The sequence below is a fragment of the Corvus kubaryi genome, unplaced genomic scaffold (genome assembly GCF_017639235.1).
Source record: "Corvus kubaryi isolate FWS band 111438036 unplaced genomic scaffold, C.kubaryi_AGA036_p1.0 138, whole genome shotgun sequence".
In the NCBI taxonomy this organism is placed as follows: Eukaryota; Metazoa; Chordata; class Aves; order Passeriformes; family Corvidae; genus Corvus; species Corvus kubaryi.
The window spans coordinates 23,263,062-23,280,088 of NW_024580672.1; the positions used below are offsets into that span (position 1 = coordinate 23,263,062).

General features: G+C 45.1%; 1 protein-coding gene across 4 annotated transcripts in view; it reads left to right on the forward strand.

Moving 5' to 3' along the window:
• Positions 1 to 560: 560 nt before the first annotated feature.
• Positions 561 to 17,027, forward strand: part of INPP5A (inositol polyphosphate-5-phosphatase A) — a 146,577-nt gene continuing 130,110 nt past the window's right edge. For all 4 annotated transcript variants that reach the window (XM_042019648.1, XM_042019649.1, XM_042019651.1 and 1 more), the window contains exons 1-3: positions 561 to 664; positions 9,218 to 9,318; positions 9,760 to 9,847. In XM_042019648.1, coding sequence (XP_041875582.1) covers positions 9,245 to 9,318; positions 9,760 to 9,847 — 162 coding nt within the window. In that variant the 5' untranslated portion in view covers positions 561 to 664; positions 9,218 to 9,244. The remainder of the gene's footprint in view (positions 665 to 9,217; positions 9,319 to 9,759; positions 9,848 to 17,027) is intronic.

Genomic DNA, 17,027 nt, shown 5'->3' on the forward strand with positions numbered 1-17,027 from the left:
TGCAAAAATTATCTAGAAGCCTTGTTATTGAACATAAAGCTCAATAAATCCATTCTCTCCCTCTGTGATCGTGTCTAGGCTGGGATCTGTTGCTGAAAGGACAGAACTTTGCACTTACTGCGGTTTTGCTGCTTCAGTTCTCATAACTTCTGTAGCAATCTGGAAATGCTTCTCCCAGTTTGTCCTTGGCAGGAGGTCAGATGGGTTGGAGCATCCCCAGAAGCACTGTCATTCCTCTGAACCAACTTGTTTGAAGTAAATCTGGGTCACTTGAAGCTCAGGTGGTGGGAGCTGGGTGTGGGCAGGTTGGTGAAGTTTCTGATCCCCAGGTGATGAATGTGCCCTTCTAACAGGACATAGTTCAACGTGTCATTGCCTGATAAACATGTGTGGGTACAAATGCTGTGCAGCCATATACAAAATGCACCTTTTTGGTGAGAATCAGAGGGGAGTCGGGAATGAAAGTGGCATTATGGAGGAACATCCTTGTGTTTGTACTTTTTACTTTAATTGTGAAAAAGTTCCCTTCTCGAATGCACTGAGGAAAGCAATAGTATCATGATATTGTTGTAAAAATAGATTACTCTTACTCTTAAATTAATTTTAGCCTTTTGTTTTTCAGCCAGAAAATTTACAGAAGAATTGGCTTCGGGAATTTTATCAGGTAAGGTAAAGCTTATTTTCTCACAGAATTCTGTGCATCTTTGTTTATTGGTCTAATTAGTAATGTCAGGATCTTTTGCTTTGTGAAGTGAAATCACTATTTTATGGTAAAAAACAGCCCTGAAAAATATGTCTCTTTCTGGATTTCTGAGTAATCATAAAAATTCAGCATATAAGCACAATTGGTTCTTATAGACAATCCTCTGCCTGAAAAATAAGTTGAGGTTTTATAAAATTGACTTTAGTTTGGCATGAAATGGTCTTTTAAGTCTACTGAGTAAGATACATATTTGAGTATTTAAAAAAAAAAAAATCTGTTGGGAAGTCCAGTTTACCTTAAAATTGAAATATGACAATTTTGGGCATTGGTTTGCAATAAATCAGTCCTGTGTCGTCTCTTTCTTAACAATTTTCTTGTTTGGTAGTGTGAAAATATTGACACTGAACCCATGTTATAGAATGTGCTGTAACCTTCTGCTGTGAGGGTTTTTTTAAAGTATAAAAGCCCCTCTCACACATTGTGTTATTGTAGTAGAGACTTGTTGAACTTGCAGACTTCATGCAGAAATACAGCAATAAGCAACAGGAAATTAACACTGCTGGGACATAGAGGTGTCATCCCTGGGAGGCAGCGTGAGAGCTGGTGTCACTGCTGACAGAACTGAGGGAGTCTTGAGATTCACAGAGTCCCACAATGGTTTGCATTGGAAGGGACCTTAAAGACCATCTACTTCCACACCCTGCCAGGGGCAGGGACACCTTTCACTAGACCGGGTTGTTCCAAGCCCTGGCTGACCTGGCCATGGAAAAGTGGCACCTGGTACTGAAGGGCCACAAGATTCCTTTATCCAGTTCTACATCTCTTACAGAAAAATAGTTAAACAGCAAAACTGTGCTGTTCAAATTCTGAAGTGAAACTGTGTGCAGAAAATATGATTAGCAGTATTTCATCTTTTTGTAATGGAAAGTGTCCCATGAGTCTTTACGTTCTTAGGTTACCAGTGCAGCCTGTGACCTGTATTGCATTGATGTAAAATACTGCAATTCACGTTTACTGGCAAACGTAACAGATTTGCAAAAATCCAAGGTGCAGTAAACAGTCTTACATTCTGCAGTGTCTGCCAACTTCAGATTCATCTGTTTCTTTTTCTCCGTCCATCTTGGTCGATCACTGCTGTATGTACATGATGCTTGCGCTGTGCAAACGTCTCAGCTAGTTCTGATTCCAGCCCTCCACAGCTTCAGGAGAAACTCTTCCTATGCAGGAAATATAAATAAACAGACAGAACTCCTTTTATTTTTTTTTTTTTAATATGGCTGCATGTTGTTCACCATCACATGACTTATTTACGTATCTTTATCAAGGAGACTCCTTCCATGTTCATTTGTTTACTGAAGTGGCATGAGCACTGCGGAAATGCTTCTGAACAGTTTGTGGAGAACAGGAAGAGGAGGGGAAAAGAACAAGCTACTGGTATCTTAGGGCAGGGACCACTGACATGTGACTGGATGTGGTCTGTCTTTGGTCCAGTAAGTACTGTGCATACAGAGTTCCAAAGAGGAATAAAATGACCCATTAATGCTCCATGAGGCCAGTCTAGTGCAGGGTCCAGACCAGGGAAAGTGTTACTGGGGCAGACCCAAGCCCATCCCTCAGCTGTTGGGGGTTCTGTTCTGTTCCCTCTCAGTCTCCATAGCTCTGCCCTCTGTCCCTGCAATCTGAGAACTGTATTTTAAAAAGAAAAAGAAAGGAAAAATAGACAAAGGACAAAGTTAGCAGTGTTGTGCATGGCTGCTGCTGGCCTTATCCTGCTTCCCCTCTGGGTCTCTGCAGTGGGCTGGCTGCTCACACCACACTCTCCAACGCAGTAGGAAGTGGAACAAAACTTGGTCAAAAGCTCCTTAGGGAAGAGACAAGCATGTAGTTACCAAAAGTCACTTAGCACCATCCTGGCTCAGGCTTCAGAGCGACCCAGCAAATGTACAGCCTCAGAGGGATTATTGTGTTTAATTCTCTGTGCAAAACCTCTGTGAACTGAGGTTCAGCAGCAGCACTGGAAAATGACTCTTCATGCCTCTTTGTAAACTTGAAACCAGATAAACCGCAGACGGCAGTTTTTTCCATTCTTCTGAGGAATTCAATTTGCATATGCAGTTGTGTCAGGGCAGTTTGCATAACTTCTGAGGATGAGGTCCTTGTGTAAGCAGTCAAAATGTTCTCCACAGGAAAGGAAGCACCATTACCGAAGTTTAAAATGTTTCTAGAAATTAAACTCGTAATGTCTTCGAACTGATGTTAAAGAGCATTTTGTGGACTTGTTTATAAGTTCCAGTAAATTAAAATAAGGGATTTTATTTGCTTATTTATTGATTTATTGATTTATTTGCGTCATGGGTAAATTTGCTGTCATGGTAAAGTCACTTATCTATTACCATTAACTTATATGCAGTATGCATTGCATTTCTGAGGACGTGGGAGCATACAGAGGGCTGAAATAACATCAAGTGTAACATGCTAAATTTTTAAAACTTCTAACCTTGATCTGCAAATATCCTACATCATTAACATGAAAAGTATGGAAGATCTGTTGCTGGTAAATGAAACAGTTTCTCCAAGAAATACAAATGGGAAAAAGATTACTTCAAAGACCCTTTCCAGGCTGGTTTTAGCGGCAGCTTCCAGCATAGCCCAGAGAGCAGCACATTGACACTGTGCTGTGTAACAGTACAGTGGATAAAGCTCAGAGGTGGTGTCCTGTCTGATCTGGTTTTCTTGGATTCATCCACCTCTGGTCCTATAAAAGTGGAGCCTGCATTTGGGTGACAGCTGACTGGGTAGTTTAAAATTTGTTTAACTATCAAATATGTGGTAGTCTTTTACCAGGTCACTGTTAGTTGCTGCTTTTTCCCCAAGGAAGAGTGAAACAAAATGAAGCAGTTCAGCTGGACTCAATCCCGGGTATTTCATAGAATCATAGAATGTTAAGGGTTGGACCTTAAAGATCATCTAGTCCCAACCTACCCTGCCATGGGCAGGGACGCCTTTGGCTAGACCAGGTTGCTTCAAGCCCCCTCCAACCTGCCCTTGAGCATTTCCAGGGATGGAGCAGCCACAGCTTCTCTGGGCAACCTGTTCCAGTATCTTGCCATCCAATTTGGACTCTAGCCCTCTTTCCAGTAAAAATTCTCTTACTCCAAAAACCTACATTGGAAACGAGGGAAAGTGAATGTTGGGGGAGAGTGGAAACAGCCTGAGAACAGTGTTTTGGAGTGTTTAATGTGTGATAGGGAAGTCTTGGGTTCTTACGAAGAAATGGGATGATTGATGATCTAGGTGCTAGTGCTTAACAAGCAGTGGGATGATTTGGTGAACTAGCTGCCGTGCAAATGAGAATATTCACAGAATATGCACATGGGGATTTTGTCCCACTTGTGCAAAGTGAATCAGGCCCTGGTTTGCAGCCTTCATGTCAGTGCACAGGAAAAAATATGGGGGAGTAAGAAGTTCCAAGAACATGAAAGGAAACTGTTTGCAAGGGAGGAGTGTAGGAGCACAAAGAGAGGACTTGTATTGACTTACTTATTTACTTAAGGCTCTTCTTCCTTTTCACTCCCTCCTTCTCCATCCCTTGCCCTTTCTCCATCTGCACTGGGCCTCATGTTTGGGGCAGGAGTTGTTCAGGAGCTGGAGCTACTGAAAATCTTCACTGATTTTAGTAACAATCTTTCTGTGTCGCATTCGTGGTACACGGTCATTCTGGATGCAAACTTGGAGCCAGAGGGTTTTTTCCCCTAATGCAATTTTCCATGTTGCCTGATGTGTTTGAGAGTATTTTGAGCCTTTATTTGTAGAAATACAGAAGTTAAAAGTTTACCTAATAGCTAAAGGTCATCTTGGTATAACTGTGTGGGAACTTCATGTGTTACCATTTGGAGAGAAGGAAGAAAAACAAACAAAAAAGGCCCAAACCAACCAAACAAAAAATATCCCAAAACACAACAAAACCCCACCCAGCCACTCAAAGGTTGTTTAATTATTTTAGTCGACTTGATGCTGATTTTTTAACTAGAGGGGGTGAAAAGACTCCATTGCAGCCCTTCCAAGCTGAGGTCCCGGCCCTTTTTCAGAGGTGCTTTTCCTCGGGTGGGGGGCTGTCTGGGCTGTTTGTTGGTTGGTTTGAATCCATGGCCTGTGACAAGGGTAAGGGATGCAGGCCTGGGCTGCTGGCCATGTGCAGCTGAGTGCTGCAGCGTTCTGGGTGCCTGGTCCCCAGGAGGAGCCTCTTTTTCTCTTCTTCAGACTTAGAGAAATTGAAAATACTTGGAGTGCTTTGGGACCACATATGCTAAATTGACTTGTATGTATTTCACAGCTCACAAGGAGGCTAAAGCCCATATTTTGCTATTTTTTTTAAGCAATCCTGTTTACATGAGATCAAGGCTCAAGCTCCTCTTCTGCTTTGCTTGGATTGAGGTCTAACACTGGTGCCCTTGCCCCTGTGCCTGCATTGCCTTCTCTGAGAGGCCCGGCCAGCAGCGTGGGGCTGTGTCCTCTCCTGGCTGCTGCCCCAGTTCCAGCAGAGCCTGACCCACTCTGCCCTGTGGACTGACTGGGTTCCCTCCCCATCCCCTGTCCAAACAGGCAAAGACCTGTAGCAATGAGAAGATGTCAGGTTTGTACTTTTCACCAGTTTTGTATTCATACTCAGCTATGCTGGAGCATCTTGCTTAGTTACCCACATCCCCCAAAATAACTCCTGATTGTTGCTTCCTTTATGCTGTTTTTGCCTATCCAGAATTGAAAATAATGCCCAACTTTGTAAATACATGGTGCTGCTGTGGATGCAAATTCATTATTTACGTGGTCTCATGTATGACCTTTAACCTCTGGCAACTGTGAGTTTTCAGCTCTCAGGTATTCATTACTCATTATTATGTACTGTTTGTTCTTCCATAAGAGTAGAAAACTAGTAAAAGGTAATGAAGCAGAGCCAATTTGCTTTTACTTGGAGGGTACTTATTATATGAGAGACATAACTAATATTCAGTTCTGGTGGTTTAACCTGCAAGGAATGCTACAAGGACCTCACTGCTTTTAAGCCAATGCTCTTCCCCCATTAGAAATTACATAAGCCTTCTTCTCTCTCTCTCTCTCTCTTTTTTTTTTTTTTTTTTTAATATCCTCTGTGATTTCAAGTTCTCAAGGATTTGTATGCAAACAAAAAAACCCGTGTCCTGCATCTCCAGAGCCTGGAAGTGTTTTCTGTTGCTGCTTCAGCACAGTAGAGTTGTTCTCCAGTGTTCTCTCACTGCTGGACTCCCTATTCAGGGCTCCCTGTGACTGATGGTTCACGAGTGTGAGATAGTTTGTGCCTACATCTTACTTGAAATAGTTTATTATATTTTTGTCTTATCAGTTGATTATTTTCATTAGCTGTGTAAGAAGAGCTCTTGCTGAAGCAAACCCATTGTGGTTAAAATGAGTAGCGCGATGAGCCAGTGCGTTCCTGCCGCATCCGCAGTCGATGCTACTGCGTGTGTTGCCCTGAAACAGTGAGAGTGGGTGTGTTGGCTTTACAGGATTATATAGTTACAACTACTTTTTGATGCTGGTGGCTTCACAGAGCTCTCCAAGTAGATAAGATCAGGACTTGGAATCCAGAACTGATTTGGAGCAATAAAGCACCTGGAGAATTGGGATGGCATGGTGTTAGGGTCCACAGGTGAGCTCTGTTCCAGAGTCCTGCTTCACAGGCCGTGTTTGGTTAGTATTTCTCTCCAGACAGTGAACAAAATGAACCAACCAGGTGAATGTAGTCGTTGATTGTCATTCGCTGCTGCTGGGCTCTGACAGCAGGCTGCTGCCAGTGGTCCCTTGGGCAGTGCCTTGGGAAGAAAGGAGCATCTGTACAGGGACATCTCAGCAACTTCGTCCTAGTTGTTTGTAAATCTATAATAGGAAATATATATCAGAAGAAAAGCATGTCCCGGTTGGGTATAATTTCTTGCATTTCAGGTATGTTTTTAGACATCTGGGCTGTCACCTGCTTTTTTTTTTTTTTTTCCTTTTTTTCTTTTTTCATTCCGCCCCCCAATTAAACTTATGATTGGGTTGTGCTCTGGCTCAGTCTCCATCTCTACCAATGATGGCATGCTTTAAAGCAAGTTGCTAATTTCCCCACTGGCAGAAACCAGCATTAATGATCTAATGGAAGTACTCAATGATCGTCGTCAAACACCTGAGTTGGGAGTATTTACTTTTTCCTTTTATGCAGTAGCACTACCAGCAGCTCACCTCAGTGTTTCACCAAGCAGGTCAGTGCCAAGATGTTTCAATGACCGGGAAGCTGAGGTACGGAGGAAGTGACGGTTGGAAATGACTCAGAAACCCACGGCAGGACATTCCCTTCTTTCTGCAAGGGTGACCTCGTGTAGGTTGGCAGTGCTGTAATGCACTGTGTGACCTGGATGTAGTAGCACACCGGGTTTTCCTTGGCTTTGGCTTGCACAAACCACTGCCAGGCTTCCCTTCTATGGCTGGAGTCCCACCGCCCTCTCTGCCGCTGGTCCTGACCCCCCGGCCCGCTGACAGGGCCTGCGCCAGGCGCTGAGGGAGAGCAGTGTTGTAGGAATGGCCCTGAGGAGGGATGTGCTGCCAGCTGATGGTAAACCTTGCTGTCACCTTGCCCTCTTGTGCCTGACGGGCTGTGGGGGTGCTCTGAGGAGCCTCTGGTGGGGTCTGGCACTGTCACCTGCTGGTGCCCGTGAGCCCTCCCTGCTGTGGCGTGTCCCCAAGCTGGGCAGGACGGTGCCAGCTCAAAGCGGGGACCTGTGACTGCCTCTGGCTCCATGGAAAGATGCTGCAATTCAGATTTTGCTGATCTTTAATTCATTGTCTTTGAGCTTGATTGTCTAATGAGATTATTTGTGTCGTCAGGAATGAGGGGTTTTGCACCGTCATCACATCAAATAGCAGTTTCTTTCCACTGTTGTTAAAAAGAAACACCCACAACCTCTAGTTGTGGTGTCCCATCCCTGGAAGTGTTCAAGACCAGCTTGGACAGGGTTTGGAGCAGCCTACTCTAGTGGCAAGTTTCCCTGCCAATGAGGTGTAATGAGATAAGGTTTAAGGTCCCTTTAAACTCAAACCATTCTGTGCTTCTATGATCCCTAAAGAACTTTTAACGGTAATATTAGTCATTGTTGATTTACATAATTAAAAGCAGGACTGCAAAGGTTTGCTGTGTCTGTGCCTTTTCAGAGTTGTAGGGCACCAGCAGCAAGACAATGAGTGGAAGGGAGAGCAATCCCTGTTTTTTCAGCTGTTCTTTACTGTGGTGTGTTGAGGTTAGAACTCGGCAGTCCCTGAGCCCCCCTTGCGCGTGGCTGTGTTCCAGTGCAAGCGGGGGAGATGCTGTGACCCTGAGTGCAGAGCACCCCGAGCCTGCTGGCACCAAGCCCTGCGCAGAGGAGTTGGTTTATGACTCTGCTGCCAGTAGCTGGTAGAAACCACCCACTCTTCCTCCCAATGGCGGCATGAACAGCATGGCCTCTCTGCTGGCTGGGGCAACCCGGTGCCACCCATCAGAAAGAAGTGAATCCTATTTTGGATTTATCATGTTCTCTCCATGTATGCTTCCCCTGCCACATTGTTGATTGTTTTGGACTGTTCCCTTTTAAAATGGAAGTTGTTCTGGAGCTTTGTGTCCATTAATTTACAATAAGGCATGGAATAGAAGTTATAGAGACTCAGTATTAACAGAGGCATTTTGGATGTGGTGTTTGCTGTTCTGAATAAAGACAAAGCAGACAAAATTCCATAGGACAGAGTAACACTGAATGTGTGTTCAAAATGGTAACAAATTTATGAACGTTATATTTGATTTGAGGCATGTGGAAAGACACAAGCATTCTAGGGTTTTGGTGTGGTAATTGCTGACTGTGTAATGTCTCAGATATTTGCAGTGTTCAAGACTAACACCTGGAATAGCATGATGGATTTCCATGCCTCCTGTGTTAAGAGGTGTGTGTGCAGCTGTTATTTAAATACTTTTGTAAATAAGATACTCCATAAATAAAAATATCAAACACAACAGCTAAACAGCACTGAGAAATTTTGTAGAAGTGGAAAAGTGTCCACTCTAGCAAATGAATTGAGGTGTTTGAACCCTTCTACCTCTGAGACATGGAAAGGTTTGGATCATCTTAATCATGTCAGGTCTTCTTTGAGGGGAGTTGGAAAAGTTTGGTTATATTTTAAATACAAATACTAAATATAAATGTATTTTAAATATTAACATAGTCTAGGATCTAAGTCATAGTTCAAAAAAGAAAATGTTAGTTAAGAATAGTTGAGATAATTATTGTGTATTATCAATCTTGTATGTGGATGGCGAATGATGCTCCCCTTGCTGCTTATTGTGCCAGTGTTCCAATTACCTGTCAGGCAGTAGCTGCCAGTCCTCCTTTTTGAATGCCCGGATCTGTGTCATTCCCGCTGTGTGCTGAGCTGTGGACACAATTTCGTTAAATCTCGCTTTTCTCTTTGTTCCAGGTGGTCCATGCACACAAGCCCCATTTCATGGCTTTACACTGTCAAGAGTTCGGAGGGAAGAACTACGAAGCTTCAATGTCTCATGTGGACAAGTTCGTGAAGTAAGTGGTGGGAGGCCATAGCCTGGCCCCCCCGAGCCGGGGGACAAGGGCAGGAGAGCTCAGTCACCGGAGGAATGTCCCGGGATTATTTATCCCGATTTAATTCATCGCCTCCGAGTCCGCGCGGGGCCGGGAGCAAACCCGGGGCGGCGCCCGTGGGCCGCGGCCGCCCGCGCCCTCTGCTGGCGGCGGCCGGCGGTGCGGGCCGGCCCCCCGCCCCCGGGCACGGCGCGCTCGGCTCCGCTCGGCTGCGGCACCGTCAGCACCAATCGCCCAAATTCATGGAGCTCTGTCGGCGCCAGAGACCCGCGCCCTTCCCAGTCGTGTCCCACTCGGGTTCCTTTGGGTGATGCGGGAGATGTCACCGCACAGAGCAATGCTGAGGCAACGCAGTACATTTGCATCTCCCTTTACATGTTCAGTCTTCTCTTTCTCTTTCAGAGAACTGTTGTCAAGTGATGCGATGAAAGACTACAACAGAGCTCGAGTTTACCTGGATGAGAACTATAAATCACAGGAACATTTCACGGTAAATTTCTTTATTTCACAAGTGTAGTTTAACCAAAGGTGAATTTCTTCTGTTTGGGATTTTTGACCCATGTGAGACTGAGCTGTTTCCATCCTGATGATGATTATGTTTTTGCTTCTACTGTGTTTTACTACAAAAAGTGTTTACTCTGTGGCATGTGTACATGCTGGTTTCACAGATGTGCATCCATGTAAAATGAGCAGAATATCAGTGTGCAGACAGGTTTTTTTGTTTAAAATGGTTGTCAAAGGTCTTTTTTCCTCCAATAACTAACCTTGGCGGCTCAGAAGCACCTTCCATTTCAGAGCCTGGCAGTGTGAGGTGGTGCCAGTGCTGAGTGTGATGAGCTGGTGACGAGCTTGGCAAGGGTTCAGGGCTTGTGTAAGGGATCTCCAGAGCTGGCTCACAGCCTCACTTGCCTGGGGCATGGTGACAAGAGCCAGAGCACAAGTTTGCATTAGCACGCAGGTGGTGTTTAGGTACATGTAAAATTATGTGTGTGGGGCTGCCTTTCCTGCAGAGCAGAAAGGCTTGTGTGGTTGTTGCCAAGGCTGTGCATTGTGCCAACACGTCTGCTGTTTGTCCAGGTGATCACTGCTAGGCTCTATAGGAAAGAACAACCTTTGGAAGCGAATCAGTGACATCTCCCTTCTTCCCAGGATAGAAGCTTCCTTCTCCGCCAGTATGCTGCTCAGTGGCAGTGGTGGCTCGGAGGAGCCCAGCTCGAGACCTGATGCTGCCCGGCAGCCAAAGACGGCACCTAGGACACAGCTCAGACAATAGAAAAACCAGCTGCCCAGCACACACACAAACCCCAGCTTGGAGACGTATGAGCTTGGGGAATAAGAACCTGGAAAGGTTTTTATTTCTTCTTTTTTTAATAACTCTGGCTAGAAGCCCAGCTAACATGAAACTGGAGGAGAGGCATCAGCAGGTTTTTTTCTCTTGTTCATCAAAGAAGATAAAAACAAGATTATCAGCTTTACTGAGCCTTAGTGGGACAAGCCTCAGTCACTAATGTTGAAACTGTACAGATGTTCAGAAAGTGCTGGTGGGTAAAAGCTGTAGTACAGAGCTGTGTGTTTTGGAATCACTTACAGGTCAGAGCTGCCTTCAGATAATCCCACACACTGGTGGAGACCCTGTGGGGGTCCTACAGAACATATTTCCTGATGTGGGCAGGGGAGCTGCAAGGGGCTCTGCATTTACCTCATCTGCCTTCAGCCAGGTGAGCTCCAGAGCTCCCTTCCAGCCAACATTTTTTTGTGATATAGGAAAAAGGGATAATCATCTGTGATCTTAGTTTGGGAAACAGCATAGAAGACTAATACAATCCATAACAAAATACAACTTTTTTTTGTTTGTTTAAGAACAGTCATAGTACTTCATAGTATCGAAGTTATTTTATTTAGCATGAGGTACATTGGTTTGACTTGATGGCATTATGGTAGATAAAAGGTTCTTACAGAGGGTGAACAGGAATCCCAGTTAGAGCATGTGCTGTTAGTGTCTCTATGAAGAACCCTGTATTTTGCAAAGTTCCCTGTTCAAGAACTAATGTGGTTTCTTGTTTCACATACCGCATTTTCTAGGCACTGTGTTTCTTGCAATATTCCCCAACAACCTTTGTATTTCTCCCTTTCTTGTCATAAATATTACTTTGCATATTTTTTTCTTCTAATCCTTTATTTGCTAAAGCTGGGCCTTCCAGGGGAAAAAAAATTCTGTCAACATACTGATTCAATAAAGGGGAAGGGAAAAAAAAAGACTGCTAGTACCAATGTTATTTTCCATGGATAACAGTGTAAACAAACACATGTTCTTACTGTTTGGTTAAATTACCCTCTGTTGAACTGGTGACTGTAAAGATACAAAATGGGTTTCAAGAAGTGTTTGATGTGTACCCCACAAGACAGGCTGTTTGTAAAAAATGCCACATACACCAGTGAGGGCTGTTGGACAGCTGGAAAATGTCTCCATCAGTCCCAAACTTAGAGGATGTCAGGAGGGAGGGAGTTTCCCATGGGAGTCCTCAGGCTTTGTGTAGGCTTTTCAATGTTAGGGCCCTGGTGGTGAGAGTGAAGCACTGGTGGTAGAATCAGAAAACAGCAAAGCCACTGGGAAATAGCGATGAGCACAGTGTGTTGGTGAAGGGAATCCCTGTCCAGGAGGGAGTGCTCTGGAAGGGATTTAGAGATTGTGTTGAGAGACTCAAAGCAAGATCTTGCTGCAGTGTTGTCACTCAACAAGTAATTCAATCCCTGAAAGCAGAGCTAGTAGAGAAGGAGTGTAGGAAACATCATGATTTTGTCTCCATATGCAGACAAGGCAAAGGCAGCACAAGGTGTTCTGGGATCCAGCAGGGCAGCAAGGGTGTTCTGGGATCCAGGTCTTTTGTCACAATTTATAGAAGCATAGCAAAAAGATGGCTTCATAGAGTGATGTTTCTGGGTTTTTTCTGTCTCCTTCTCTTTCCAAGCCATAAGAACCTTTTAGAGCTGAATCTGCTTAGTGTGGAAAAGGCAAAACCCAAAGGAAGAGCAATTATTCAATGATGTTTTGTGTTACTATCAGTGGGAGGAAATGCTGTGTGCTAGAGGAGTGTTTTATACCTTCATTGTTAGACTTTATTAGTAGTGGCTTGGAACCAAAGCCCAAAAACCTAGAAAGGAGAGAGGGTGCGCTTTCACGTTGAGCTCCTTAACCTTTTGACTTCTTAGAGTCTGCTTTTTGGCACTGAATGCTCACAGTCCTCATTCACAGTTCCTGACATTGCTGTCAGAAATCAAGGATTCATAGAAATGGTTTTTCATACATGTGATTTGAACTGGCAGATCTCCAGCTCCTCTGCTCAGTGTGTGTGTGTGTGTGACTGTCTGAGCAGGGGTTTCACATGTGGTGTGTCCATTTAGGGTAAAGTTTTGGTCTTATCTCCAGTGTGGTTTGCCTTGTACGATGTCATGTGTCTCCCTGTTTCGTTGTTAGTTCTGTTTGATTGCAAAGTTCTGTAACTTCTGTGGGCTTTTTTCCATCCCTTCTAAGGCACAGACTTGGCAGCAGATGGTAGCTTTGTCGTTATATTATTACCTCTCTGAAATATAAATGTTTATCATATATCATTGTATAATGCTATTTTCTTTAGAAAGGGAGAAGCCCAAGCAGTTACAGTTTGGCTAACCTTTATCTCCCTGCTGCTCTCACATCCCCTTTTCTACCAGTTTTGGCATCACTTCCTCTGTAAGGCCTTCCGTGGCTTGTCTCCTGCAAAACTAAACCAGATTTTGCTGCCCACAGTTACTCAGCTTGGCTGCAATAGGACTGGCAGCAAGATCTGAGGCAACACTGTCAGCAGCCCCTCTCTCCAGTTTACAGCAGCATAGGTGCAAATTCCACATGAGAAATAAGAAACCAGTGTAATAATGAGGTGTCTCTAGTGGAGTGATTTGGTTTTAAAAATGAATAATTTATATTGTATTAAGGATCAAAATGGATCGTTTTGCATCATCCCACACACAATATCAGGATTTGTCATTTATGGTCACATATAACAAATCTGGTGTAGAAGCAGCTGGTTTTAGGTCCAGGATTTGTGGGGAGAGGGGTAGGCACCATGATGAGGGAGAGAGCTGTAGTTTGGTGGATTGTGTTTGTTCTGCCAGGAGTGACAGTAGGGTGAGACTGTGTGGGATATTCTTCCACTCAAAACTTTAACTAAACACATGCACAAAATAAACTCCAGAGCAGCGAGTGCATGGCCAGGGAAGGTGCTGAGGTGGCAGGTCCCTGTCCCAGGGAAGGGGGTCAGCCCGCAGTATCCGAGGGTCAGGCTGAGAGCGGCAGCTTTGGGCAGTGACTCCTGGCCCAAGGCTTTCATCAAGGCCAGGCATTGGGAGCAGCAGGGGTGTCACAGGGGGCCCAGGGATGAAGCAGTTCATATCACACTTTGGAGAGGCACAGCTTTATCAGATTTAGAAACGACCTGAAGATTAATCTCTTGGCAGGGAGCTGCTGCATTAGAGCTGATGCCTGTCAGCGCGGGAAGGCGGCAGCGCTCGAGCTCAGCGCTTCCAGCAGTTATGGATGAGGGCGGCGGGTGACAGCCTCCCAGGTCTGACAATGGCTTCCCAGAAATTTCAGATTAACTAAACTGGCAGCTGTGTTGCTGCTCCAGTTCTGACTGGAAATACCAATAGCAGTCGAGTGTGGATAAACTGGTTCATGTGCTAAATTTCAGACACTCAAATAGCTTGGCAAAGCTCTGTGAAACGCAGCCTCCTGTAAATCCCTGTTTGAAAGCATGATCCTTTCTTTTGTTGTATAAAATGTTATCTAGGAGGTAGATCTTGATTTCTGTCAGAGAATGTACAATTAATGAGAAGACAGATACAAGACTGAAATAGGTAAAAATCTGAGAAGCTGAAAAATTCAGTACATTGCGTTGTGACTATTCTGAATGGACTTCACTTACAATAAAATAGGTCTTTGCAGTTGCATTGATTTTACCCAGCATCCCATTATTTACATTCTCTGTTAATTTTATTGTACTTGGTATAATCATGTAAGGGGTAAATTATAAATCTTGTCACTTCTCTATGTGAAGAATTACTCAAAAATAGTTGGATGTGTTGAACTTTTGCATGTCAATACTTCTTGAATAGCCCAAGTTAATGGTAAATAAGGTGGTTTTTACTGGAAGAATAAAATGTACTGAAGGTAAATATCAGTCAGAAATACATTGATGTTTTCATCAAATCCGTAACTATTTTTATATGAAAACATGTCAGTATAATTGGTGACATTTTTATTGTAATTAGATCAAGTCTAGTTTTGTTCTGTGCCATGAATTTATTGATTTCTGAGTACTCAGTTAAGCTCTTACATTGCTTAGCAAATCCTTGGCTTCCTTTTCATTGTTCAGAGAAGGCAAAGGAAACCCCTATGTAGCTTAAAGCCTTCTTGCTGTGTAGAACGTGTGGTTTCTGTAGGTTGGGAGAGAACCTTTACCTGGAGTAAGTCAATCCTGAGGAGGGCTCCTGGCAAACCAGACCTCCAAGAGTGAGCTGACCACCAGTACCTGCCTGGAGTGTTCAGGGAACATGTTGGGAGCTGTGTGGTTGGGACAGCCCTTAGCTGATGGGCAGAAGCATCTGCACAGTGGGGTAATTGCTCTACTTCCTAGGATAGGTTTATTTTAAAAAAATAAAGTGTCCTCTGTTGTCTGTCTGCCTGCTCAGGCCCACAGGTGACCTTGCAATGAACAAAATGCCACTGGGTTCTATATGTGATGTGCTGAAGTTCCAGCCTTCCCCTAGTAACAGTGCAGTGCACTGCAATTAGTTCATTGTATAGCACGGTTTCATTCAAATTAAAAAACAAATGAAATAAAACCAAAACAAAAAAAAGCAACCTTTCACAACCAGCATTTCTGACATTAGAGATGTGTTTAAACAGCACCAGAGCTGCAAGCAGAATTTTATTAATACCAGTAGATTGAAGGGAGAGAGGTTTCTGTGCTCTCACAACTCCCCAAAGGGTGGGTTTGGTGAGATAATGATTGAAATGAAACTTCCCATCAATAACCTCCTGGGGGGGTGGACAAAGATAAAGAAAGAAAGAAAGAATAAAGTGGTAACAGGCATTTTTCTGACAAGCATTCTTCCCATACCCCTGCCAAACCTGCGCTTCAGTTGCTGAGGCTGAGAGGCTTGGGGTGCTGCTGGTGGTAGAGGCACCAGTCAGTCAATGCCCATGTGGGTCTCCTGCCATCACACCCCTCTCTGATGCGGCACAGGCCCCTGGGGATGTGGGGAGCTGACTGTCCCTCTGGCTGCCTGGCTGCCCCTGCCCTGTGCGCTGGTACTTGGTGGTGCCCATCCAGCCGTGTCCCTGCACCCGCGGGGCTGTCCCGGAGCACGGTGGGCTGCGACCGCTGTAGAGGCTCAGTGGCTGCGCAGCACCCAGCGCTCCTCAGTGAGGGTGGGTGGCACCAGACTCTGGGAACAGTGAAGATAAAGCAAGTCCAGGCACTGCCAGGGTGTGCAGGAAAAGGTTGTGCTTTCTTTTTTTCCCCTGGATTGTTTTTACTTCAGGCACTCTGTACCAGTATATTTTGTTAATGTGAAATAGCTCTTACTCTAGGGTGGATAATGCACTGGTAGCCTACAGCAGCATCTAGGGCAGACCTTTGCTCAAGTCACTATCCTTAAGAGCAATACCCTGAGCCAGCCTGATGGGGGGGCTCCAGTGGGCAGCAGTGGTCCTGAGAATACAGATGGACAACATGTTATTCAAGTGCGTTATTATACCTTAAAATTATATCTGCTTGTTACTGAGAGAATAGTAAAGTTAATTTTTGTTAGATTAATGATACTTGAGTAATATTTTTGGTTGAGCTGAGTTCAAATAATTGGCCATTAATTGAAAAAGGAAATTGAAATGAATTTATCTTATACATAAATCCTGTCATAGTTATTAATGCATCTTAGAAAATATCGTCCTGTTCCCAGAAATGGATGGTGTACACTGATTCTCCCGAGCTTATTAGCTCTGCCAATTTAGAGTTTGGTTAAGTAAAATGGATGATTTAGGAAGAGAATTGTAATTGAATTGAATGTTGAGGGAATTCACATGCTGATGAGTTCTCAGCCCGCTACTTCATTAACAGTTGTACTGAATGTTCAGGCTTGGCAGAAAGGCAGGACTTGCCCAGGAGATGGAGCTGGAGCACCAGGCTGCAGCGCTGGAGCTCCAGTCTGCAGTGCCCGTGTGTGGGCGCTGGATGCCCTGGAGGAGCCCGCGGGGCCCCCACGCCGTGGCCAGGAGGGCACGCTTGGGCCCCTGCTGCCACCAGGCTGGGAGGGCACGCTTGGGCACCCGCTGCCACCGGGCTCAGAGGGCACGCTTGGGCACCCACTGCCACCATGGCTGGGAGGGCACGCTTGGGCACACGCACACACTCAGAGGGCACGCTTGGGCACCCACTGCCGCCGGGCTCGGAGGGCACGCTTGGGCATCCGCTGCCGCCGGGCTCGGAGGGCACGCTTGGGCACCCGCTGCCGCCGGGCTCGGAGGGCACGCTTGGGCATCCGCTGCCACCGGGCTCGGAGGGCACGCTTGGGCACCCGCTGCCGCCAGGCTCGGAGGGCACGCTTGGGCACACGCACACACTCAGAGGGCACGC